Source organism: Myxine glutinosa, chromosome 6, assembly GCF_964187855.1.
Source record: "Myxine glutinosa chromosome 6, kmMyxGlut1.1, whole genome shotgun sequence".
In the NCBI taxonomy this organism is placed as follows: Eukaryota; Metazoa; Chordata; class Myxini; order Myxiniformes; family Myxinidae; genus Myxine; species Myxine glutinosa.
Genome location: NC_136266.1, coordinates 56,369,937 through 56,396,545, shown reverse-complemented (window position 1 = coordinate 56,396,545; position 26,609 = coordinate 56,369,937). Strand labels below are relative to the sequence as shown.

Here is a 26,609-nt window from a genome sequence, read left to right as displayed (position 1 = left end):
ATCGAATTTATGTTTCATTTTCCTGACTTTACCCTTAAATGCATCCACAATGCAGAAGTGATGTCAGAAATGAGTTAGGTGACCTCAAATTAGCTGGGAAACATGTATCATAATAGTTTATATGACAAATGCTTCCTGGGCTATGGGTCGGCCATGTTTTCCAAGATGGCCGATGGCAGCCATCTTAGATTTTAAGATACAACTTGTGTCTTTGGATAATTTTGTTCCTATGGCCCTAAGGAACTTGCATGCCACAGGGGACCTTTGCAGCATGACTTGAAGTCAAAAAGCACTTGGCATGTCCACGATACTGCATTGTGTAATTTAGGGAGGGATAGTAATCATACAGAGGAGGAAGGTTGATTCGTTGACTCAGGGAATTATTCCACATTTCTGCAGTGTTAATTTATAGGTGACGTCACACACATAGCCATACAGCCCTGCACACGGAGGGCTAAATAGTACAAAGACATTGGCATTTTGCCTCTTTTTCTTCCTTCCCTCCAATAATTCACCAGGCTAAAGATTCTGTACTTAATAAGCATCCCCCATCCCTCCCCCACAACTCATAACAGCTCCCTGAACAACCAAACTCATGCCAATCCTCACAAAATATTTTTAACACAAAGTAATTGATCCACTTTAAGAATAAAAAGGTGACAAATGCATGTGAACATTTAAAAATCACATATCCACGTGAAAATAACACAATGGCATTAAAATGATAGAGACGCTTGCATCTTCAGATGCATTGGGATGCCGAAGCAGTTTCTGAGCGCAGAGGTATTTACCTCCTGAGGCTGTTTTGCACCTGTATAAGACAGCTATAGTCCCCTCATTGAGTACTGTTGCCACATTAGGGCTGGAGCCCCAGCCTGCCACTTATCTTTACTTGATAGGCCCCAGAAATTCATAGTCAACTTGGTTGGTGCGGCCCAGAAATGCATAGTCAACTTGGTTGGTGCGGAGATGGCTTCAACTCTTCAACCGCTCTCTCACCATAGGTCAGTTGCCACTCTTGGTTTGTTCTGCAGATATTTTCATGGAAAATGTTCTTCTGTTGGACTTTCTAACTTGGTTCCTCCCATACGAGTGTTTGGACGTAAGACTCGGTTTGCCATGTCTGCACACCCATAAACTACAGCTGATACAAAGTGCAGAATGAAAGGCTAGGCAGATAGATATATCCCTCGTACTGTCTCGCTCTGGAATTCACTAACTGCAGCGTGCTTCCCGTTATCCTACGCTTCAAGATGAATGTCAATTCCTACTTCCTACATCTTTGAGGTTTAATCGCATTTTACCTGATTTCTGCTACTTCCTGTGTCTTCGATGTTTTCTTGTTATTTTTACCTTATTTATTAATTTTTTATTTTGTTTTGCTTTATCCTTATCGTTTTCTAACCTTCCCTTAGCCCCTTACCTAGAGTGGCTTTATGCCTTGTTTGGGGTGATTTCCATTAAAAAATAAATCATTCATTTTGTGTGCAGCCTGTGGATGCTGATTTGCATCATTGCTTGGAGCTGCTGATGCAGTTCCTGCTAGTTAGGGCAGGAAATTGGAATTTGTCAGGGTGCCGGCGAAAACTCCCCTACTCTTCATGAGAGGCACTGTGGGATCTTTAACGTCCACTGACAAATGCCGGCAGATGGGACATCCGTTTAGCATCCATTCGAGGGATGGCAAACACATTGATGAATCAACTCTGCCTGAGATACCAGGATGACAGTTCATAGCTGGGTTGAGATTCAAACCCAGGCTAGACAGCTTAGAGGCGAGTGTGCTTAAAAAACACATTGATGAATCAACTCTGCCTGTGAGATACCAGGATGACAGTTCATAGCTGGGTTGAGATTCAAACCCAGGCTAGACAGCTTAGAGGCGAGTGTGCTTAAATCTAGATCATCTTGTCAGCCTTATGTTTTTCAATGTAGTGGATTTATTATGATAGGGGTTTATAGTTTCACTCAATGAATTTTTAGGTGGTGACGACTATTCCTAGGCAATATTTTAGTGTCCATGTCATGTTGCACTGAGGGCATGAATCTTACTATAATTCACCTCATGTCCGTCTGTCCGTTCGAAGGTACCGCAAAAACGGCTGAACCGATCGCAACGATATTTTGGGTGGGTATTCCTGGGACCCCTGGGAGTAAAATATGCTATATTGTTTTTCCAATTTTTTTCCCCAATTTTTCAAGTTTTCCAATTTTCCAGTTTTTCCAAACACTATGGAATAATATTTACCGATATGAACAGTTATGTGGCTTTTATTGAAATTCTGCATACCAGGAGAGAGTAGATCGACTCCTGACGAACTCTTCCGATTTAAACGTGCGGCTCCGAAGTAACATGGGAGCGTGTGCAAAGCGACTGAGAAACAGGTGTAGCGGCTGCTTCCGTGTTACAGATTCGGCGCGCACTCTTCACACATAAACATGCGACTGAGAAAGACGTGTAGCGGCCTCTTCTGTTTTGCAGAATTCCATCTTTTTTCAAAATGGGCTCCATGTACTGTTTAGATTTTGATGATTTGCGTGTGATATGATTCAACGGATGTTTATATGAATCGTTTAAAATTAAAAAGCCTTCAATTTCTGATATTTGCCTTTTCATTTGGGCATCCCAATTGAAGCCCCGCCCTTAGGGCGGGTACCGTTTCTAGTATTCATAATACATGGACTGGCCTCCCACGTAGATCAAACCAAGTAGGACAAGTCTATTACCTTGTCCCTGAAGGTCTTGAATAAGCCAGGTAAGTTTTTTTTCAAATAGTGCATGAGTAACAAGGCAATTCTCCTGAGACAGAACTTAGTTTCTAGAACAGAGGTCGGCAACCTTTGGCTCGTGAGCCATATCTGGCTCTTCTACTACCCAATGTGGCTCCCAGAGCCTCAAAGTGTATTGGTGCAAATGCACATAAAGATCAAATAAACACAGGCCCACGTACGGCACATAGACAAATCTTATTGTTTCTTGTATTCCCGAGTCTGTAGTTTTTATTGAGTTTTGATTTGTCAAAACATCTTTCAATCAGTCAATCTGTGTGAGAACGGAATGAGCAAAGCTGCACAACTTGACTAATTTGAAGAAATTACCATGGGAGGATAACTTAATTCTGAAAACTTGGAATGAACTTCCACTTACATCTATCTATAATTCCACTAATCTCTGTGTGTATGTTTGTTTGTATGTTTGTATGTTTGTATGTCTGTGACCGCTGTTTCTCGACAACTACCGGTCCGATATACTTGAAACTTGCCAGGTATATTGCTGGGGACCCGAGGATGTGCCTTTTCAAGGTTTGAAATTAATCGGACAAGTAGTTACCGAGCTATGTCCAAAAACGATTCAACCAATCAGAGAGCAGCGAGCTATCACGTGTGCCGAACGTGGCGAACAGACTCTGCCTCGGACGGCACATTTGAGAGCGTATTCATTTATTTCACGTTGGCAAACTATGTTGGCATTAAACTATGTTTTAAAACTAATTAAAACTACTTTGCGATTCATCGTAACTGCGATTCGTAACTGCCGTTCGCTTTGGCTTTGCGAATGGACCAAACCATTTCATGTAAATAGAGGGGGGGGATTGTCACCGTACTCGCAAGCCGTTCGCTTTGGACCAAACCATTTCATGTAAATAGAGGGGGGGGATATAATTTTAGATATAGATATAGTACGGGCATGCCCTAGTACAATTCAATGCAGAATGTCACTTTTGCTCTGTCAACAATGTTTGGATCTATCTCCACGTGCGAACAGGCATTCTCGCACTTGCATAACATTAAAAACTAGAAGGGCACTCTGTAGAGAGCATACCTCACCAGGCTGAACAGTTTACATTTTCTATCCCACTGATAGGCTGGATCTGGATTCGGGCCTGAACCAAAATAGAATCGATTCATCCTTGTCAAACACCCAACATCTCCACCAAGTTTCGGCCAAATCCGTCCACAACTTTTTGAGATATCGAGCTACATATCGCTTTTAGCCCTATCACTCAATGGTGAAGAATGACTTTTAAAAAATTCTCGGATCCAGATCTGCATCCCGATCTTCACGAAAATCTAATCATTTCGTCCTTGTCACATCTACACCAAAGTTCGTCCAATCCGTCCTCAACTTTTTGAGATAACCTGTTCATAAACAAACAGACAGGGGTGAAAACATAACCTCCACCATCTTCAGTGACGTAACGTGATAACTTGTGATAACTAGTAATAACGTAATAACTTCAGCGATGTAATAACTTGTGCTCAAGATTTACAGAAGAAAGCCTGAATGTCTGCATGAAACTTAACTTGACCGGCTATGTACCGGATGTCAAAGAAATCAGCAAAACAATGCAGCAGCAGAAGTCCCATTAGAAAACAGCAATCTTCTTATTATTATTCTTCTTGAGACCTGTTCTTAGGGCCACAACGATATTCCTCCATCCTGCTAGGTTTTGAGCAATCGTCTCTGCATATTCCAGTGCAATTCCCCTTTCTGACCGAAGTTCATTAGCAACACTTCTCCTCCATGCTTTTCTTGGTCCTGGAATTCCAAGTTCCAAAAGTTTTCTGGAATTCCAAATGTTGAATTAAGAGTTGAAATTTGCTTGAGCAGAAAACAGCAATGGAAGTACAATAACCACCTTTAGAGGCCATTTTTTCCCCGCAGAGCAGGGGTTGGCCTTTTTCCGGCACCTTGGTCCCCTCTTTGAAACAGTTTTATGGCCGGATGCTCTGTAAATAAGGATGACAGGCTGAGTCAACCCCCCTGGTGTTAATTCAGCGATCGACCAGGATTCGAACCCAGGATCCTAGGATCCCAAGCCGCACCCTATCCGCTAAGCCAACACCAGGTTAATGGAAGTACAATCGAAACTTTTTCTCTTTTTTTTTTTGCGATTTTACAATTACATTTCCACAATTAAGTAGGCTACTTTTGTGTTTAATTAATTGAGTAGGCTACAGTTTTGCTTGAGTTTAATAATTTCCAAATGAATGGTAAAATTGCATGTTAAGTTCCCCGTGCTGGACATGCTTCAGCCACGACTTGCGGTTGATGATTTGTTCGATTTTCCTCGTAGACTGTGCATTCACACTATTTTCAGTTTGTATTTACAATTTTACTTTCCCGTTTACTATACTAAAAAAGAATGATTGGCTCTGATACCTTCTGGGTGAGCAGGACAGGATAGGACAGAGGAAATGGTAGGAAACCCTAGAATTGAACGATGAATTTGCAATTCGGGCTGACGCTGTGTTACTGCTGTCCTGCCCAGGGTCCCCTCAAGCGAGCACTCAACCAGACAGCTGATCACATGGGTCGCCAGATTCTGGAGGAGGTTAGTTTCACAAATTACTGTTTTACTCATGCAGCAAATACCATTTTCTCTATATTCTCTGTAAATAACAGTCATTTTATCATCTAATTATCATCTACATGTGGTCATCCTCAGATAACCATGAGAGCTTGCTCGTCAGATAGCATTTGTGCATTTGCAGCTGTCCATAACAAAATTAATTACCGTAAGATCAAACAAAATTTTGTTGGGAATCTCATTGCATCTCGTGAGAATGTTTTGTAACGGAGAAGAACGTATCTGCCGTAGTGTTAATCATTCCAGTTTTTAATTTACTGCAAGGATTCAATGGACGCGCTCTTCCAGCTTAAAATTCTAAATAGATGCGTCTTCTTCGCAAGAGCATGCCATCTCTACCAAGGTATTCATTACTTCGACATTATTTAGAGGATTTCCTTCTTTCTTCTCTTGAGACCAGTCAAGCTTTTGATACTAGTTTTGGATAGCTGGATAAAGAAAATAGATGATGAGTTGTTCTATCCAATCATTTTGTTGCCCTCAACTTGATAACTATGCGAGCTTGATAAAGAAAAGTTTTGGCCCACTCAAACAAACTTCCTCGTTATCCTGGGCTGTCGTGTTAATCACAAGAGTTCCCCCTTCTTTAAGCTTTTGTGTTAATCACAAGAGTTCCCCCTTCTTTAAGCTTTTTGTTTTATTGGGATTTCCTACATTTATGTCCACTTGCTGTGATCTTGAATTCTTAGAAAGAAGAACCACCTTTAGAGGCCATTTTTCCCCGCATAGCAGCATAGCCTTTTTCGGGCACCATGATCCCCTTTTTGAAGCAATGTTTTATGGCCGGATGCCCTTCCTGCCGCCAACCCTGTTAGTCGCCTCTTGCAACACACAGGGAATTACCAGTGAACTGGTACTCAATTTGCCGACCTCGGAAGAATGACAGGCTGAGTCAACCTCCCTGGTATTAATTCAGCGATCGACCGGGATTGCGAACCCAGGATTCTAGGATCCCAAGCCGCACCCTAACCGTTAAGCCAACACCAGGCTAGATCTTGAAATCTTAGTGGGTCTTTATTTCGTTTTCTGTTAACGATCTCATCCTTTGGCTGTGAAAGTATATATTGTGTTGAGGCCAGAGTGTTAGCGGTGTATTGTAGTAATTGCTGTTGGTTTAAGTGAGTTATTTAGTGTTCCCCGAGCAATTTATTGTTCAAGCCACAGGTTTTTTTTCCTCGTTTTTTTTTTTTTTCTTGATATGGTCGAGGCTCATGGAAGAGCAAGGTGACGGTCTGACAGATTATGAACTCATATAGCGAAACGATTACACGAGGATACACAAGGAACACAGGAGGAGGACATTTGTCCCATCATGCCTGTGTTACATCAACACCATATATTAATTCAATATATTAGTTTATTGACTCCGGGGGTAGGAGGGAATTGGGAGGAGGGGGAGGAGAGAGACGGAGTGTGAGGAGGATTTGGAAGGAGAACAATGGGGCAGGCACAAGAATATCATCAAGGTGATGTATATGAATATGTATTTGTGGGAAAACCACGCACCCTGACCAGGGATCGAACCTAGGCCTCTAGTGAAATGTCCCAGCACTCAATTTTCCCATATATATACATGTTAATTATCACAATCCTGTCATATACATATACACGATTTACGGTATTGATGAAAGATTTTTTGTGGTGATGGGGTAAGTGGTGAAGGCAGTTCGGAGGTTAAGCAAAGAATATAAGCACCGGCATCACATTCACCTTTTGATGAGACCTTCTCAGAAACACCACAATCACTACACATGTATACAATCACCCATCCATACTCACGACAGCTACAGGTCCTGCCAATATCCCCTCTATCCCCAACGCTTGATCTATGTACCTATCAAATTCTAGTTTAAACCTATCTACTTTCATAACAACCAAAAGGCATTTGCACAGTGATTTAAATCATTCTGCTCAACCCAACAGAAAATTATTCTCTCACACACAATACCGGCTTAGTAGGAACCTTTCCTGAGAGTACAGATTGCAGACATCTCATTTGTATTATAAAGGCCAAAACTCAAATTGCCACCCTCAAGCTGCTCGGTTTCAAGATTTTAACCTTATAATGAGTTATATTCATGTGCATCACCTTCATGGTCCAAAATCGCATTGAAAAAAATTAAATGAACCGTAGTGGAAACGTACTAATAACGAACGAATCTGCTTCCTTCATTCCCTTTCCTCCCCTGAGTAGAAGAAGCAGAACCACTTTTACGTGCTCCTCCCCAAACCCCGGTCACGGTGTACCTCCGAGCCCCGAGAGGAGTCACGGCAGAAAGATGTGTTATTCTGTATGTCAAAGATCAATGGTGAAACCACACCAATTGTTACCAACAAACAAGTATTGTATTAAAATCACACAAGAATAACAGTACAACAACAATAGTAATCAATTGTACAACCAATATATATTTCCTATGATGGTACCATCAGGTTCGTACAATATAACTCACTGTGCTCCAAGTCAGCGTAAAGAAGAACATTCCCCAATGTTTCTATTCCGGCATCAAGCCAAAGTCGATCCGCTCCAGTGATCGTCAGAACGATGTCTAATCAAGACCAGAATCCCGTTCGGATGACAGTCACAGCCACGCTGCCAAAGCTGCGCAAAGGTGCCCTCAAGGCGACTGGGAAATCACACCTTCGGGTATGGGCGTTCCACGGCTCCCAATCGGCAAACCGCAGATTTCCCACTCAAAAGCCATGTTACACACACACACCAGATTAACGTCTGAATGCGGTGAAAATGGATGAAGCGAGGTGAAAAACCTTGAGCGAAGCGCAAATCCTGCGTGAGGTAAAAATGGCCGACGGCCCATTCTCGTGGCGTAACGGCACTCCGATGACTCTCCTCGGAATCAACCGCAAAACCAGTCATGCAGGTTTATCTGTCACAGGGATAACAACTCCGTCGCAGGAATCCCTTTCCCAGGAAACCCAAAGTTCACACGTGACCCTCATTCGCCAATGTTCGCTCAGGACCTTGAAGCAGCTCGGCTTCTTGTCCGACTCACTCGCTCCGCCTTCTCCTCCTCCTCTTCCTCTTCGTCGTCGTCCGGTTCTGGTTTCATTTAAAACATTAACTTTTTTACCTTTTGAAAATAGTAGTCTCTATTTCCCTTAAACGACAACAATAATAGTACATGGAATCAAAAATGTTTACAGTGGATGAAAACCACAACAACGGAAGTGACGAATCCATAACACCACCTTTAGAGGCCATTTTTCATGACTTTCATGAGTCATGCATGAAATTAGAAAACAAAATGAGGATTAACAGGAAGTGACACTTTTGGTGACCAAACTCAAGGCACAATTAATGACCAAGCTATTGTATGAAAATTTGTTAATTGTTCTGCAGTTACATTATTTTCTGATGTGACATGCGCCTCGCCTCTTCTTTTCCTGTTCATTACAGACTTAATTTCAAGATTGGATGAGGAAATAAATAAATGCTTAAACTGTTTAATAAACTGGATTCACAGTTCAGATGGAAGAAGTGTGCATGGAAGAAGTTTCGGGAACTGAGTGGCGTGCTGATGAGGAGGGGAGTGTCGTTGAAGCTGAAGGGAAAGGTGTATGCTGCATGTGTGAGAAGTGTTATGATTTATGGGAGCGAGACTTGGGTAATGAACGTAGAGCAGCAACGAAGGTTGGAAAAGGTGGAAATGCGAATGGTTCGGTGGATGTGCGGTGTATCATTGAGAGAGAGGAAGACAAATGATGAATATTGCGAAAGATGATGGGAATAGAGCCCGTGATTAATGCTGTGAAGAGGAACAGGTTGAGATGGTTTGGTCATGTGTTGAGGAAGGATGAAAGTGACTGGTTGAGAAGAGTGATGGAAATGAATGTAGAAGGAAGTAGAGGATGGGGAAGACCGAGAAAGACTTGGCTAAAGATGGTGGAAGAAGAAATGCGGGTAAGGGGGTTAACAAGGGGAGATGCAGAAAATTGGGCAAAATGGATAAGATTGTCATGGGGACCGCAAGGCTAACCCCCGCTCTTGCAGGGAAAATGGCCTTGAAATGCATGTTGTTGTTGTTGTTGTATTCACAGTTCAGAAATTTGTTAGCCATATGTGTGCAAACCATTGCTATTGAGGAAACAAACGCAATCATAAAATTGTGCAAATCACATCTCTATAGAATCTGCATGTATAGTTATGTGCACAAGACCCACATCAATACCCTCTATAAAATGGCCAACCATGTGCTCTAAGTTCGTTTAAGAGCTAGGCATCATTTAATGCTAAATGAGTTTGTTCATGCCATTGGGATGGTCCAAAGGGACCATTGCTTTCCAGTACAATGTTCGTCACAATGCCAGTTCTGGGGCACTGACAGGGTACCGTCAAATTGGACTGTTCACAGAAAGACCTCATTCAGGTCGCCATTGGGTTACAACCTCGGGGTGATTGTGTCCTCGTTACCCTTGCCAGAAGGAACCTCTTTCCAACAGCAAAATCTCTCCACAATGACCTGCAACGAGCAATCCACCATCAAAATTTGACCCAAACCCTTCAGCTTCATGCATGTGGGATGAAGTCCACAATATCACTCAAACACAGTGCCATTGGCAGCAACACGTGCAATGGGCACCACAACATTACGATTGGATAAACCGTTGGCGCAATGTTCTTTTCATGCGTCTAGCTTCGGCCTGGATGGACACACTAGATTGGGCAGACAAGGTTGGGAGTATGGTTGGTTTGGAGAAGCATCCTAATGGTATTGACTGTCTTTCCAAGTTTGATCTCAACATCATTCAGAGAGTTGCTATGACTTGTATCAGATACAGGGTCGGATCAGATCAAAATGCCTGTAATCAGGTGCGTTGAGAGCCAGCACGGGCCCCAAGGCAAACAACCTCGGGGCCCCCACCCTTTCTCTTTTTTTATAACTTTTTAAGGAACTTTCTTTAATGAAATCCTAAATTAGAGTAGCAACGAGCTCAAATAAAGCAAAATCAGCTTCTGGGTTTAAATGTAACGATGAGGGCTTTCACTGTACTGTTTAAAAGTAATTACAGAAGAAGCTCGGGCCCCTCAACGGACCCTGGGCCCCACGGCAGCAATCTCCCCTGAGACCCCTTCTCGACGCCCCTGCCTGTAGTTGTCCATCTTGCCTTACAGCAAGATCCTTAGTTAAAGTACCTAGGCTGATTATGAGGGCCATCCCAAAAGTTATGTCACCCAACCTACAGTCATATGAAAAGGTAAGTACACCCCATGTAAAGTTTTTTTTTTTTTTTTTTTTTTTTTTTGGATACAGAGTCGAGGCTCGTGAAAGAGCTAACATTTATCAAACAAACAAGCAAACAAAGTATATAAAAAGGGGAGCGGTCGACAAGATGGGGAGAGAAGGGGAGGAAGCACACAAACACAACATTTGAGAGCAGGGACATCGGGAGATGTGTGTGAGGCAGAGGGCCTGGGGGGAGGCTGGAGAGGTATAAAACGCAAGGACACCAAGGACTTCCAGGAAAGAAGACAAAAGTCACCTCAAAAAAGTGGATTTGGGGTGAAACTAGCGGGGGTAGAAAAGATCAAGGTTTTGGATTGGGGAAGATAAGAGATGGTGGTGAACAGCCGTTTTAAAGACTTGGAGGGAGGAGTGGGATTGAAGAGAGTGAGGGAGTTTGTTCCAGAGGCGGGAGAAAAGAGGAATGAAGGAGTGAAGGTGAGCAGAGAGTCTTGATTTTGGCAGTTTAACCATAAGAGGGTTGCAGGCAGATCTTGTGCGACCTGCAGGAATATTTGGGGGACAGAGCCCAGAGAGAGCTGGGGGAGCAAGGCCGGAGAGGAGTCGGTAGAAGACAGAAGACCACCAACCTGCCTGCGGTGAGTAAGTGAAAGGCCCTCGGAGATAGCGTCATCGCGGGAGATTCCAATGATTCTGAACGCTTTGGTTTCAACAGCGTGAAGACGAGCTAGGTGTGAGGCAGGAGCACCAGCCCAGAGGGGAGAGCAGTATTCCATTGAGCTGCGGATGAAAGCCTTGATTGTGGTGAGGAGCTCAGGTGTGCCAAGGAAGGACTTCGCACGACGGAGGATGCCCAGTCGGCGACTGGCTTTGGAGGCCAGCTTGGAAATGTGGTTTTCCCAGGAAAGATCATGGCAGATAGTGAGACCCAAAAGCTTGAGTGACAGAACTTCTTGGAGAGGATTATTCAGAAAGTGGATGGGAGGGTTGTCCAGTCGGTCTTTTCGGAGAGACATCGTAAGAGTGTGAGATTTGTCAGGATTGAAAGACATGTTCCACTTGTTTGCCCAGTCTGTGATTTTGTCCAGGTCTGCAGAGAGTGAGGAGGCTGCAGACTGCCGATCTGAGGGATGAGGAATGGAGCGGCAGAGAGTGGAGTCATCAGCAAAGAGATAGAGAGGATTTTCAAGAGAGTCAGAGAGATCATTGATGAAGACCAGAAAAAGCACAGGGCCCAGAACACTGCCTTGGGGAACTCCAGCCTGAACAGGAAGAGGAGAGGAGAGAAACCCATTCAGGGCCACACGTTGACTACGACGAGAGAGGAAGTCCACCAGCCATGCGTGGAGATTTCCATGGATACCAAAGGGGGAGAGTTTGGTGAGCAGAGCAGGGTGCCAGACCATATCGAAGGCACGTGATATGTCGAGGGAGACAGCTCTAATTTCCTGTTTGGCATTGAGGACCTCCATCCATTGTTGAGACATCAGAAGCAGCATGTCCAGAGTAGAGTGACCTGATCTGAAACCAAATTGATGATCAGAGATCAAGCCATTGGAGAAGAGGAAAGATTTCATATCCGAAGCAATGATGGATTCCATGACTTTGCTGATAATTGGGAGAAGGCTGATTGGTCTGTAATTGCTAGGATCTGTTTTTGCACCTTTTTTGTGCAAAGCGGTGATGTTGGCTGATTTCCAAGCAGATGGCAGTTGACCTTGAGCAAAAGAGAGGGTGAAGAGAACAGAGAGAGGGAGTGAAAGAGTGGAAGAACAGTATTTTAGGACCCGTGGGCTGATGCCGTCAGGTCCAGTTGCAGAATCAGAGTCGAGGGTTGACAGAAACTTTTCCACCTTGTCAGGAGGAAAGGACACGGAATCCAGGAGCAGCTGGGTATGACTGGGTACGGTGGGTACAGAGAGGGATGGGTTTGGGACACAAGATTTAGAGGCAAACACAGAGTTGAGGCATTCAGCTCTTTCACGTGTGGAGTCAGCTGTGTAGCCGTTTGAGGTAAGGGAGGGGATGGAGGGGGAACAAACACCAGAAACAGATTTGACCAGACGCCACCAGGATTTGGAAGAGGGAGACAGATAAGAGAGTTCGGTCTTGACTTTTTCAACATATTTCAACATACAGCTACTTGATCTTCATTTCAACAATATTGATAGATAAAGGTGATATAACATAACAAATATCATGAAACATTTACATTTTGTAGTCCATTGTATAATTTAAATAAACATAAATGCAAATTTCGCATGTGGAAAAAGTAAGTACACCCTTGGCTTTAATGGGTGGTATTGCCCCCCTTTGGCAGAAACAACCTCAAGTAGGCGTTTCTCATAACTGTCTACCAGTCTCTGACATCGACTGGGAGAAATTTTTTCCCACTACTCCATGCAGAATTATTTCAGCTGTGCGATGTTTGAGGGGTTTCTTGCATGCACGGCTCGTTTCAAATCCCCCCACAACATCTCAATGGGATTTAGATCCGGGCTTTGACTTGGCCATTCCAGAACCCTCCATTTCTTTCTTTTCAGCCATTCCTTGGTGGATTTACTGGTATGTTTAGGGTCATTGTTATGTTGCAAGGTCTACCTTCGGTTGAGCTTAAGCTTTCCGACAGATGGCCTCACATTATCCTCAAGCACCCTCTGGTACAATGAAGAATTCATAGTGGATTCTATGATGGTGAGCTGCCCAGGCCATGATGCAGCAAAGCTGCCCCAAACCATAATATTTCCACCACCATGCTTTACAGTTGGTATCAGGTTCTTGTGGTCAAATGCTGTCTTTGGGTTTCGCCAAACACGTCTTCTGGTACTGTGGCCAAATAGCTCTACCGTTGACTCATCTGTCCAGAGCACATTGTTCCAGAAGTGCTGGTCTTTGCCTAGGTGTTCATTGGCAAACTTTAGTCTTGCCCTGATGTTCTTTCTGGACAGCAAAGGTTTCCTCCTGTCACACCTCCCATGTAGATCAAATTTGTGCAGCCTCTTTCTAATGGTAGACTCGTGCACTTTGACATCAACAGTGGCAAGAGCTACCTGTAGGTCCCATGATGACATTCTGGGGTTCTTCGAGACTTCTTTCAGCATCTTGCGGTCTGCTCTCGGGCTGAACTTGCTGGGGCGGTCTGGCCTGAACAAGTTGGCAGTTGTTTGGAATCTTCTCCACTTGTAGATGATCTTCCGGACAGTCGAATGATTGATTTCAAATTGTTTGGAGAACTTTTTAAATCCCTTCCCAGACTCGTAGGCATCTATAACCTTCTCTCTGAAGGCCTCAGAGAGCTCTTTTGATCTAGGCATGGTGACACCGCACACTTCAACAACAAAGAGCAAACCAAACTAAATGTCTGAGGTTTAAATAAGACAGGTTCCTCCAAGATCCGCTCTAACGATGTACTAATGATTTGCACCTGAGCTGGTGCACCTGATTCTAATTTTAGGTATTTGAAGTAGTGATAAATGTCGGGGTGTACTTACTTTTTCCACACGCGAAATTTGCATTTATGTTTATTTAAATTATACAATGGACTACAAAATGCGAATGTTTCATGATATTTGTTATGTTATATCACCTTTATCTATCAATATTGTTGAAATGAAGATCAAATAGCTGTATATTGAAATATGTTGAAAAAGTCAAAACTTTACATGGGGTGTACTTACTTTTTCACGTGACTGTATATAATAGACACACTAACAAACTTTATTCATGTCATAATGTTCTACATAATCTCCATCGTCTTCAGTGCATTTCATCCAGCAGTAAACCAACCAACTTTTGAATCCCAGCACAGATGCCATCCTCCTAAAGTGTCCGCAACATATTAGCTGTGTGAGCCTCTTCAGTGGATGCGAAAAGTCTCTCGTGATGCTCAGTTTTGATTTTTGTTGGAAATGTATTGGTAGATTTCATTTTTATTTTCTTTCTGCATCAACATTAATTCACCAAGAGTTTGCATGTTTGCCATGGCCACGTCCTTGTTAGTGGATTAATCAGATCAGGTCATGAACCATGTTCTATACAGAGCATCGGTGCTGACAAAGCAATATCTATGGCCAGGGTTACAATCCTGAAGAGGATCCTTAGATAGATCATTTTAAGACTTTAGTATGGACCATATGATCGAGTAGCTTAGACGGACTCCTGCATCAGGGAGACTGTCAGAGGTAGGTCATACGGTTAAAGGTGCACCGAGGAGGCGGTGAGGTAAGCCTTGAAGCAGGCTAGGGTAAGATTATTGTGCCAAACCTCCTGTAACAAGCGAGGCCAGGTGAAAGACTTGCGGCTACACAAAAACACCCAGGAAGCACAACATAACAAAAGAGATCAGGACTTAACGTAACAAAGGGAACAGCAGGAGAAAGGGGAAATGCCAACAGCAGTTGCAGATTAGAAAGAGGAAGGGAGAAAGTAGATGTAGATGGACAAACAAGGAATGCAGGTAACGACGATAGGTAGGGGAGAACGCAAGGGGTGGACAAGATGGATACAAAAGAAATTTTTTGGCATGGGTTGGGGTGGTTTAACGGGTGAAGAAAAGATCATGGTTTTGGATGGGGGATGGCTTGAGATGGTGGTAAACAGCTGTCTTGAATTCCTGGAGGGAAGAATGAGATTGAAGAGAGTGTGGAAGGTGGTTCCATGGGTGGGAAAAGAGAGGAATAAATGAGTGGAGGTGAGCATTGGTTCTGGATTTAGGAAGTTTCACTAGGAAGGGGTTGGTGCTGGACCAAGTGTGTCCTGCAGATACCTGGAGGAGACAAATCATGGAGAAGGCAGAGGGTGCAAGTCCAGCAATGAGGAGGAGGAAGAAGACAGACAGACCACCAACCTGTCGATGATGGTGAAGTGATAGGCCCATCGACTCAGCTTTATTGCGTGAGATGCCAATGATCTTGAAATCCTTGTTTTCCATGGCATCAAGTTGAGCAAGATGCGAGGCAGGGGAGCCAGCCCAGATGCGAGAGCAGTATTCCACCAAGTTGAGGATGAAAGCCTTGTAGACTCAGGTATGCCAAGGAAGGATTTTGCAGTACGGAGGATGCCCAGTCGACGTCTGGCTTTGGAGGCCAACTTTGTAATGTGTTCTCATTGTACATAATTTGACGTGGTCCTTCCTTCCCGCTCTGTCTGTCGACTGCCAGATCTGTTCCATTATTTATTGATTGTCCTGTCTTTCCTTAACCCCCATATTTCTTTGAAAATAAGCCCCTTCTTAACTACAAGAAACTTTTTTCCGCCTTTCTGCCTCTGCCCGCACGGGAACAACCACAAGGTTCGGCTTCATTTGGGTGATCCTAGGGGTTTTGTAATAGTAATAGAGCACAGTGGGAATTAGGAGATCATTCCAGCTTTCGCTGAGGTCTTGGACCGCTGACTCAGAGCAGACTGCGTTCACGGACCCTCTGACGTGACAATATTATACATTTTAAAAAGTGGACACTGAAATAAAAAAATGTGTTTTCCTTAAGGTTATCACTTTACCATGGCCTCCCTGCCTGTTGTATACTGACCAATATATTGTACAAGGACAACCCAGAATTCTCTGCAAAACATGTTACCGCATACAAGTCCTCGATATCCAATTTACACGTCGATTATCACAGTTACCCAGCATGGTGAGTAATGGCTAAGAAATAATCATTATGGTTCATCAAGACTTTGTCATGAACTCCTTGTTTCAACTCTAGAAGCATTTCAGTTATTCAAGTAACATTTAGATCTGTTTTTGCCTAATCTATAACTGCAAATGACGATGTAACCTTCTGTCTGTGAGTTACACCTCTGGAAGGATTTGGACCAAATTTATCACAGAGGTAAAAAGTACCGACCAGGTTTTAGTGGGGGTTTGAGGCTTCTTCGTCCACTGGGAAACCCCTGGGGAAAATGATGGGGTTGGTATTCCTCCTCACTGTTGCAGTTGGTTTGAATAGCGCCCCCTTTGGTGAAGTTGAGCGCTACAGGATGAATTGAATTTCCCTTCTTCTTCCTTGGTTATTCTCGCCACCACCATGGTCACTTTTGCCGTCACTGAGGACGAGTACTTTCGCTAGTGTTTCATAAATCTTTCTAGTTTGCTTCTGCTTTCCCAATACACATGGTTGTGATAAATGTTCCTGATTTCTTAAAGTAGGCCATACTATGAGTAAAGAGTCTAAAATGTTTCTAATCAATGCTGGACCAAGCCAAATCCTCTGTGAGAATGTGCCTATTTCAGTCTTAAAATGGCAAACCTTTCCTGTACCAGGTTCAGCTGCCACAGACCTTCCTGGTAAATTCCTATTTGGAGGATGTGCTTAGGCGGGGGCACTTAGTAAGCAACTTGCGTCATTGTGAGATGCAGCATGCAAATGGGAAAAGCCAAAACGATTTGTTTACGCAGCTGAGGAAGGGTTCAGGAAGAGGAAACTTGCGTCAGCAGTGTTTAATTAAATTTATTCTGATGTACTCACTTCTTTGGTGTGTAGTGCTGATCTGCTTTTCAATAGTTCTGTATATAGATCACACACACACACACACACACACACACACACACACACACACACACCACACACACACTAGATATGAGCATGAGATTACTTAAGGAAAGAGAACATTGCCCTCGTAGTTTCCTGCTATACAATATATAACAATGCTGATACTTTGCAGTAATCTTACAGCAGCTATTTCTTCCGTTCATAGGAAGCAGGCTCCATTCGAGGAAAGTGTTGGAAACTCACCATGGGAAACTAGCAGCATCATTCAGCAGCAATTAGCAACTTATGATACCATCACCATGAATCATCTCAGGAAAAGCACCAAGTTACTAAGCATCGGTCACAATAGCTCGGAAGTGTAACATGCCTGGCTTTGAGTACCAAACGGATAATTTACAATTACAAACCTTCGTCCTGGTGCTCTTCTATATATATCATAGTGTACACCGTCCATTAAAAGGAGACTTTGAGCTGGCTGTCCTGAATGCTAACACTTTTTTGAAATACGAACTTCTGTCCTGGAAGTCCTTGGTGTCCTTGTGTTTTATACTTCTCCCACCCCCCTCCCCCCCCCCCTTCCCACGCCTCCTCTCCCCAAGCCCTCTCCCTCCCACACATCTCCCTGCTCTCAAATGTTGTGTTTGTGTGCTTCCCCTTCTCTCCCCATCTTGTCTTCCGCTCCTTCTTTTTATATATTTTATTTGTCTGGTTGATTTGTTTGTGAAATAAATGTTAGCTCTTTCACGAGCCTCGATTCAGTATACAAAAAAAAAAAAAAAAGGGCATCCCTTCTGCCGGTATTAGCAAAATCCTGCCGTAACTTTCAGGGGGCAATGCATCAGTGGCACAGCCGTACTCACAGCAAAGAAGCAACCAGCCGCCAGCGGCTGCATACAAAGTGAGGATGGTGAGGATGGTAAGGATGACTTGGATATATTGGATTGGAGGTGGGAACAGGTTGAGGGAAGTGATAAGCTGGTCAAACATTCAACACAACACTTACAGCTCGACCAAGCTATGTTTTTTGTTGAAGAAACTTCACTTACTGATGAATAATGACACATGATGTCGCAGTTTTTGACATGTACTGTCCTCCTCACCTGAATATGATGGATCAATACGTTTTACCCTCCCATTTGATTTCATTTATCATTTTTTATTGGCAACCACTGAAGTTACTTCTTGTTGTTTCATATGCAACCTGTGGCTGCTGTGTGCATCATTTTTCTGGAAGCGCCGCTGTGTGGCTGATGCGGTGCCTCTGTTACCAGTAAGCGGGTACTCATTTTGCTGACCACGGAAGGATGACAGGCTGAGTAAACCCACCTGGTGTTATTTATCAACAGGTGCTCAAACTCAAGACTCTAAGATCTTAAACCAGCCACCTTAACCTGACAAGCTACCTTAACCAACTGAAATGACTAAAATTACAAAAAAACAACAACATTTCAATAAGTAAGGATTTTCAGTTTGATTGATCCTGTTTTTTTTCATAATGGGAATATTTTGCTTGCTTTTTGAGTCATAATAGGAGTATTGATTGTATATCATAACAGGCCCTGTAACTTTTTGATGCCACTTCTGTAGTGACATATTTTCAACTCAAGTCAGTAATCTTTTATTAAGCGTATGATTCCCATTTTTCTGTTTCTCCCTCTTTCCATCAAAAGCCTCGCGCCTTCCAAGCGCCACCTTCAAGCACCAGACGACGCCGAGCCGCACTTGATCAATCGAGGACAGGGGTTGGATCATGGCGAAAAGCCCCCAGCCAATAGGGAAGTTCCCATTTTGAGAGAGGCACAGGGGAGGGGCCAACCTGGACAGGCGCCTGGGAGTGAAGAAAGCTCCAATACTGAAGGAGCAACCGGTGTCATGACAGAGATCTACAGCAACATCGGTGAGTTATTTTGACGGTTTTCATCTTTGATTACCTATCTGTAGAGAGGTTTATTTATTTTGTCGTTGCGGCTTTGGATCTCTAAATGCGGTGAAAAGCAAGCATGGTGCGGCAAAAACACTGAAGCATGTGTGCTGAGAGTCGCATCCCTGGCGACCCTAACACGGTTATGTGGAATGCCCACTTATGGCAAATGCTTGCTCGGCTTGTCGGGAATCCACCTGGGAAAGCTGCCTTTTCCTGTTTACTGCAATTCTCTTTGTCCTATTAACAATCAACTCTTGTTTACATTACTTGGAGACATCACGACTACGTCGCACAAATCTACGTTGCGCCTCATCGCCAAGGTGCACCTACCTGTTACCTTTGCATGCTTCTTTTACTTGGTTTTCCTCCATTCAACAAGTTTATTTCATCATAGCCAAAAAAACAACGGCAGACATGGTTACTGTGTCTCCAATAAACCAAAAGAACAGGATCCAAATAATTTCAAAACTGAAATCAGGAACCTTTGGAACCTCCAAAGCAAAGAAACATCTGTGAGCAAAAGAACTGATGATCGAGGAACGTTCTCGCACAACCCGATTGCACTCCCATGGTTACACTATTCAGCAACTTGGCCTGGTCTACTTAGTAATAATCATGAGTTCCCTTGCGAGGAACTTCAACGCAGGAAGATGCCATTAGGCTCATCAAAACCTGCGCAAAACCTGCATCAGGCAAGGAAGTAGCATGTACCGTTTTGGGACGTCGGGAGATCTGTGGGAGGGAGAGGGCTTGCGGGGAGAAGGCACGGGAAGGGGGGGGGGGGTAATACTGGAAGGGGGAAGGGGGAGGATTCAGCCGGGGATCGAACTGCCGAGCTCCCAGGATCAGTGCGGACGCTCTAACTACCACAGAGTCTGCTTGAGGAAAAGTGACGGCCGGCTGACCACTGGCGCAGAAGAAAACAAATGTCCCAAGGAACTGCTTAATGGACCGCTGGCGTTGCATGGGAGTCGTAAAAAGGTAATCAAACGAGGTAGAAAAATCAACCAATCCGGACCTCAACCAAGAGCGAAACTGACATGTTCTTGTCACTTAACCATCTCGTTTACAAAGTTTTGTGAGAAGTTGTCCACAACTTCTTTGAAAAACCGTTTGTGGCCATAATCACTCAATGGTGAAGAATCACTTTAAAAAAAAAATTCTCATATCCGGATCGGGATTCGGACCTTCACCAAAATTGAATCGATTCGTCCTTCCCCCCCCCCCCCCCCCCCCTACCTCTCCATCAAATTTCGTCCAAATACATCCACAACTTTTTTAGATATCCTGTTCACAAACAGACAAACAACGTACCAGACCCGGTTCAAAATATAACCTCCATCCACTTTCAGTGGTGGAGTTAATTATAAGGTAAATTGCAGAATTTGCATTCGGAAAGGTAGAAGTATTTGTTTTTGACATCCGGCGTCAACCTAAGGTCGATGCTATAAACCTTTGAGATGAGATAAACCATCAGAGACAACATAATGAATCCGAACCACAGGAAGATGTTCGGCCCACATTGCTGGCGGTTGCAAGGAAAGGCATTTCTGAAATACTGATTCATTCTTCAAAGTGTTGATACCACCTGTGGTTTTCTGCTTCCCGTGTGGACCGGTTTGGGCACATTTCTTTCACGACGCTTCAGGTGTTGGCCTGACAGCGTGATGGATAGGCCACGTGGATGGGATGTGAGAGCACCTAGGGGCTACGTGGGGATTCGGCGAACTTCGTCAGGTGCCGTTTTCCTGCTGGTGATGATCAATTCTGTCACGTTGTTCGAACTTCTCTCTGCTCTGCACATTCATTTCACAGATCTCTTGCTGAAAACATCTTACGTTTGCTGAAGGCATCGAAGATGTGATTGGCTGTTTAACTCGCCACATTGTGCCCATTTGATTTTTCTCTGTCTTTTTTGCACTTCAATTCCCTTTTGTTTTTATGCAGAACTTATATCACTAGTTCTGTCCTTACATGATCTCACAGGATGTTGCAGAGCTTTCTTCAGCTGTTAAACCTGGGTTCGATTCCCGGTCCAACTTTAAACCGTTTGATTGGTGCATCACAGGTGGGTTGTTGCATCAAAGAGGTACGCCATCCCTCGGATGGACATTTAGCTAGGTGTCGCACCTGCTACCATTATGTGGTGGGCTTTAAAGATGCCACGGTATCTTTCACAATGAGTATAGGTGAGTTATTGCTGACACCCTCCAACAAATTCAATAATCCTGCCACCTTCAGTTCAGTGTCAGGCTTGGTCAGCCACTTCCTGAAAGACTTGTGTCAAAAACTTTCCCTACCGACCTCACAAGAAAGTAGGAATAATTGGGACTGCAGTGGTAGTAGTAGTAGTCGTACTTCTTTCATTGGTATTTCCTTCAGTTGACTACATTCCAAATGCATAGTAATGCATTACCCACGGAAGGGCTGCCCAAGGCAGACTTTGATTGAGGATATAATTTCACTGCTGTGGAAAGACGTCACAGTTATGTAAAAACACGTCACATGTACATTGTACAGTCACGTGAAAAAGTAAGGACACCCCATGTAAAGTTTTGACTTTTTCAACATATTTCAACATTCAGCTATTTGATCTTCATTTCAACAATATTAATACATAAAGGTGATATAATATAACAAATATCATGAAACATTTGCATTTTGTAGTCCATTGTATAATTTAAATAAACATAAATGCAAATTTCGCATGTGGAAAAAGTAAGTACACCCTTGGCTCTAATAGGTGGTATTGCCCCCTTTGGCAGAAACAACCTCAAGTAGGCGTTTCTTATAACTGTCTACCAGTCTCTGACATCGACTGGGATAAATTTTTGCCCACTCCTCCATGCAGAATTCTTTCAGCTGTGCGATGTTTGAGGGTTTCTTGCATGCACAGCTCGTTTCAAATCCCCCCACAACATCTCGATGGGATTTAGATCCAGGCTTTGACTTGGCCATTCCAGAACCCTCCATTTCTTTCTTTTCAGCCATTCCTTGGTGGATTTACTGGTATGTTTAGGGTCATTGTCATGTTGCAAGGTCCACCTTAGGTTGAGCTTCAACTTTCCGACAGATGGCCTCACATTATCCACAAGCACCCTCTGGTGCAATGAAGAATTCATAGTGGATTCTATGATGGTGAGCTGCCCAGGCCCTGATGCAGCAAAGCTGCCCCAAACCATAATATTTCCACCACCATGCTTTACAGTTGGTATCAGGTTCTTGTGGTCAAATGCTGTCTTTGGTTTTCGCCAAACATGTCTTCTGGTACTGTGGCCAAATAGCTCTACCTTTGACTCATCTGTCCAGGGCACGTTGTTCCAGAAGTGCTGGTCTTTGCCTAGGTGTTCATTGGCAAACTTTAGTCTTGCCCTGATGTTCTTTCTGGACAGCAAAGGTTTCCTCCTGGCACACCTCCCATGCAGATCAAATTTGTGCAGCCTCTTTCTAATGGTAGACTCGTGCACTTTGACATCAACAGTGGCAAGAGTTACCTGTAGGTCCCGTGATGACATTCTGGGGTTCTTAGAGACTTCTTTCAGCATCTTGCGGTCTGCTCTCGGGCTGAACTTGCTGGGGCGACCTGGCCTGAACAAGTTGGCAGTTGTTTGGAATCTTCTCCACTTGTAGATGATCTTCCGGACAGTCGAATGTTTGATTTCAAATTGTTTGAAGATCTTTTTAAATCCCTTCCCAGACTCGTAGGCATCTATAACCTTCTTTCTGAAGGCCTCGGAGAGCTCTTTTGGTCTTGGCATGGTGATGCCGCACACTTCAACAACAAAGAGCAAACCAAACGAAATGTCTGAGGTTTAAATAAGACAGGTTCCTCCAAGATCCTCTCTGACAATGTTCTAATCATTTGCACCTGAGCTGGTGCACCTGATTCTAATTTTAGGTATTTGAAGTAGTGATAAATGTAGGGGTGTTCTTACTTTTTCCACATGCGAAATTTGCATTTATGTTTATTTAAATTATACAATGGACTACAAAATGTAAATGTTTCATGATATTTGTTATATTATATCACCTTTATCTATCAATATTGTTGAAATGAAGATCAAATAGCTGCATGGTGAAATATGTTGAAAAAGTCAAAACTTTACATGAGGTGTACTTACTTTTTCACGTGACTGTATTTCACTTGGTGAACAGTGGGGCTAGACCATGCCATAAGGGGTTATATAATTTACATATTACTGTAAGTACAATAATTACAGAACTGACTCGGGCTTGATAGCCTCTTTCTTTTTCTTTTTTCGCCCATTATTCTGTCCACAGTAAAACCATGTATTATTGCTGAATACCATCAAATGCCATTCACGTCACAGCACTGTAATGGTGAGCCACATGAAATAGGATCAATGTGAAACTAGAACAGCCCTCGGAAGAGCGGATACCTACACCAGGCTGAATTTAAGTTTTTTTAGCCCACTGATAGGCTGCATCTGGATTTGGACCTTAACCAAGAGTGAGTTGGCTTGTTATTGTCACCTACGAAACGCATCCAACATGTCTGTCCGAATCCGTCCATAACTGTTTGAGATATCGTTCTATATACTGTATCGTTTTTTTTTGCCCATAATCTCTCAATGGTGAACAATCACTTAAATTTCCAAACATAACCTCTGACCTGACCTATGACCTCTTGATGCCAAAATCTAATCGTTCATTTTTGCATCATAATATTTACTTATACCAAGTTTGGTCAAAATCCCATCACTGGTTCACAAGTTAGCGTGGTAACATAATTTTTACCTAATGTGACCTCTGACCTTTAACCTCTTGACCCCATAATCGAATCAGTTTATATTTACATAATTATACATACTTGTATTGGGAGGGAAGGGAGTGGGAGGGAAGGGAGTGGGAGGGAATGGAGTGGGAGGGGAGGGAGGGAAGTGAGGGAGTGGGAGGGAAGGGAGTGGGAGGGAAGGGAGTGGGAGGGAAGAGAGGGGAGGGAAGGGAGGAAGGGAGTCCTTCGCTTCCCTCCTCCCTCCCTCCCTCTTCACTGCCATGCTCCCCCTCCCTCCCTCTTCACTGCCACGCTCCCCCCTCCCTCCCTCTTCACTGCCACGCTTTTCTCCTCCCTCCCTCCCTCTTCACTGCCACGCTTTCCTGTTGTTTCTGGGCAACAGCCTCACCACAAGATTCCGTGTACCATGGACGGGAGGAAGGGTATGACAACTGAAGACGAGATGGGATAAATCTGTGCATGAGAGAGAGCAGGGTTTGGATAAAATGATAGGGATCTAGAGAAGATGCCGTCCACGGTGCCACCAGCAAAGCGCGACCCACAATTCTTAAGTTATCACAGTAACCCCTATCACGGATGGACGGATAGCCGGACAGCCAACCCGAAAACATAACCTCCGTTACCTTCGTTGCTGGAGGAAAAATGACTCATACATAAGAACAAACATTAGTAGATGATCATCAGGGATGTTTTCTTTTTTGACCAATACTGATCTATCATTTCTTGGTGAAATGGTTCTCACAGGGGCACAGTGATGCCACCAATGCAATGCCTCCTGTAGGTTATAGCAGGGATTGGAATTTGGCCAAGGTGCTGGTGATTACTCACCTACTCTTCTCAAAAGATACCTTTGGATCTGTAATGTCCACCAACGGATATGCCCACGTTAATGGCCAACCGAAGGACGGCACACATATGGAGGGCTCGTCCTGCCTGCAAAACACCAGGGTGATTGCTTATAGCTGGGTTTATAATTTCAATAATGGGATTTAAATATATATGGGAGTGGGGTATGCTTACACATTGTGTAAGCAATAACAAACCATGCTTCGTACATAGGTACATAATAAATAGAAGCTTTATGATTATAAGCAAGCATCACTGACCTGCTGCTAGATATCAATTTAGGTTTATTTATTTATTTTATGGACATGTTTACTGTTTTTATGTAAATTTTCATTGAAATTTTTGTTTCAGTTTACACTTATAGAAATTACAATTTTCAAATGGCAGATATTGATTGAGGTTTGTTTTTTTTTAACATATGCGTTTACGGTTTTTAACGTAAATTTTCATTTCCGGATGCATCCGGATGCATTTCTGGTTCTGTGGTTTTTCCCGGTGTATTGACTTCAATGTCCGTTGGCACGCCAAATTTCAGCTTTCTCGGACACCTGGAAGGTACCGAACATTAATATCAGTCAGTCAATGGTTATAAAGGGCTTTATATATGATTTATAATACTAGGGCATGCCCGTACTATATATATATCTAAAATTATATCCCCCCCCTCTATTTACATGAAATGGTTTGGTCCAAAGCGAACGGCTTGCGAGTACGGTGACAATCCCCCCCCCCCCCCCCCTCTATTTACATGAAATGGTTTGGTCCAAAGCGAACGGCTTGCGGAGTTTGGTAAAGAAATCGCCATAGCGTGCACAAACGCGCAGGAAAGCGAAAGAATCGCAAATTAGTTTTAATTAGTTTTAAAACATAGTTGAACGCCAACATAGTTTGCCAACGTGAAATAAATGAATACGCTCTCAAATGTGCCGTCCGAGGCAGAGTCTGTTCGGCACGTTCGGCACACGTGATAGCTCGCTGCTCTCTGATTGGTTGAATCGTTTTTTGGACATAGCTCGGTAACTACTTGTCCGATTAATATGAAACCTTGAAAAGGCACATCCTCGGGTCCCCAGCAATATACCTGGCAAGTTTAAAGTATATCGGACCCGTGGTTGTCGAGAAACAGCGGTCACAGACATACAGACATACATACATACATACATACACACAGAGATTACTGGAATTATAGATAGATATAGTTTATAATTTCTGAGCCTGGATGCTGGATGTGAACATCTTCTTGGACCCACTGATTCCTATATTGACCCACCGTTTTACATCCTTCCTCAATTGGAGTGCAGAATCCCATGTGGAAAGTGTCGTCCCCAAGAGCCTGATAATCCTGCTTTGATTGAATCCCATCAGTTATTGATTAACACTTTGTGCATCGTATACTTGTCTATTTAGTGAACATTCAACTTCATTGATCAACAAATTATATCCTTCAATAGAGTTTTTTTTTTTCAATCAATCACCCTATCAGCTTGTCGCAGTGCCTCTCAGACGCCTGGCCTGGATATTCCTGGTCTCCATGCAAGTTAAGCCAACGTATGTCTCTCCGTGAAGTCACAGTCGTAACAACGTCCGTCAATTTACAAATCTCTCGAGATATGTCCCATGGAAATTCTGTAGAATTGCCATTCTCAGGTGATTGTGAGTAATTATGTTAATAAATGATCCTCGTAATAAAATGAATCATCTTCTCGATGATGCATAAATACAACATGAAAATTATATCACAATAAAACAACGTTTAATTCACAATCTCGCGAATTCCATCACCTCGCGATATTTTATGTGACAGACAGACAGACAGACGTGACATGCGTATTATTATATAGAACAAGCCTATCTATTATATAAATGGAGCTCAGTCTCTCCGTGCATCCGTCCGTCCATCAACAATTGTCCTCATCAAGCAATAACGTTAATCCCTACACAATCGGCATCGTTATCAATCACATGCTAGGCAATCTGCAAACAGTATGGTATAGTTGAGTAAGGTTACGATAGATG

The 26,609-nt window shown here is 43.4% G+C and overlaps 1 protein-coding gene across 7 annotated transcripts in view; it reads left to right on the top strand.

The window, feature by feature from the left end:
• LOC137429810 (uncharacterized) overlaps window positions 1-26,609 on the top strand; it is a 118,575-nt gene that overhangs the window by 75,755 nt on the left and 16,211 nt on the right. For 4 of the 7 annotated variants that reach the window (XM_068120078.2, XM_078779879.1, XM_078779878.1 and 1 more), the window contains one exon: window positions 18,738-18,964. In XM_068120078.2, coding sequence (XP_067976179.2) covers window positions 18,738-18,964 — 227 coding nt within the window. Of the gene's footprint in view, window positions 1-5,273; window positions 5,337-18,737; window positions 18,965-26,609 lie in introns of all 7 variants that reach the window. The other 3 variants (XM_068120077.2, XM_078779876.1, XM_078779877.1) reach the window with 1 other exon arrangement.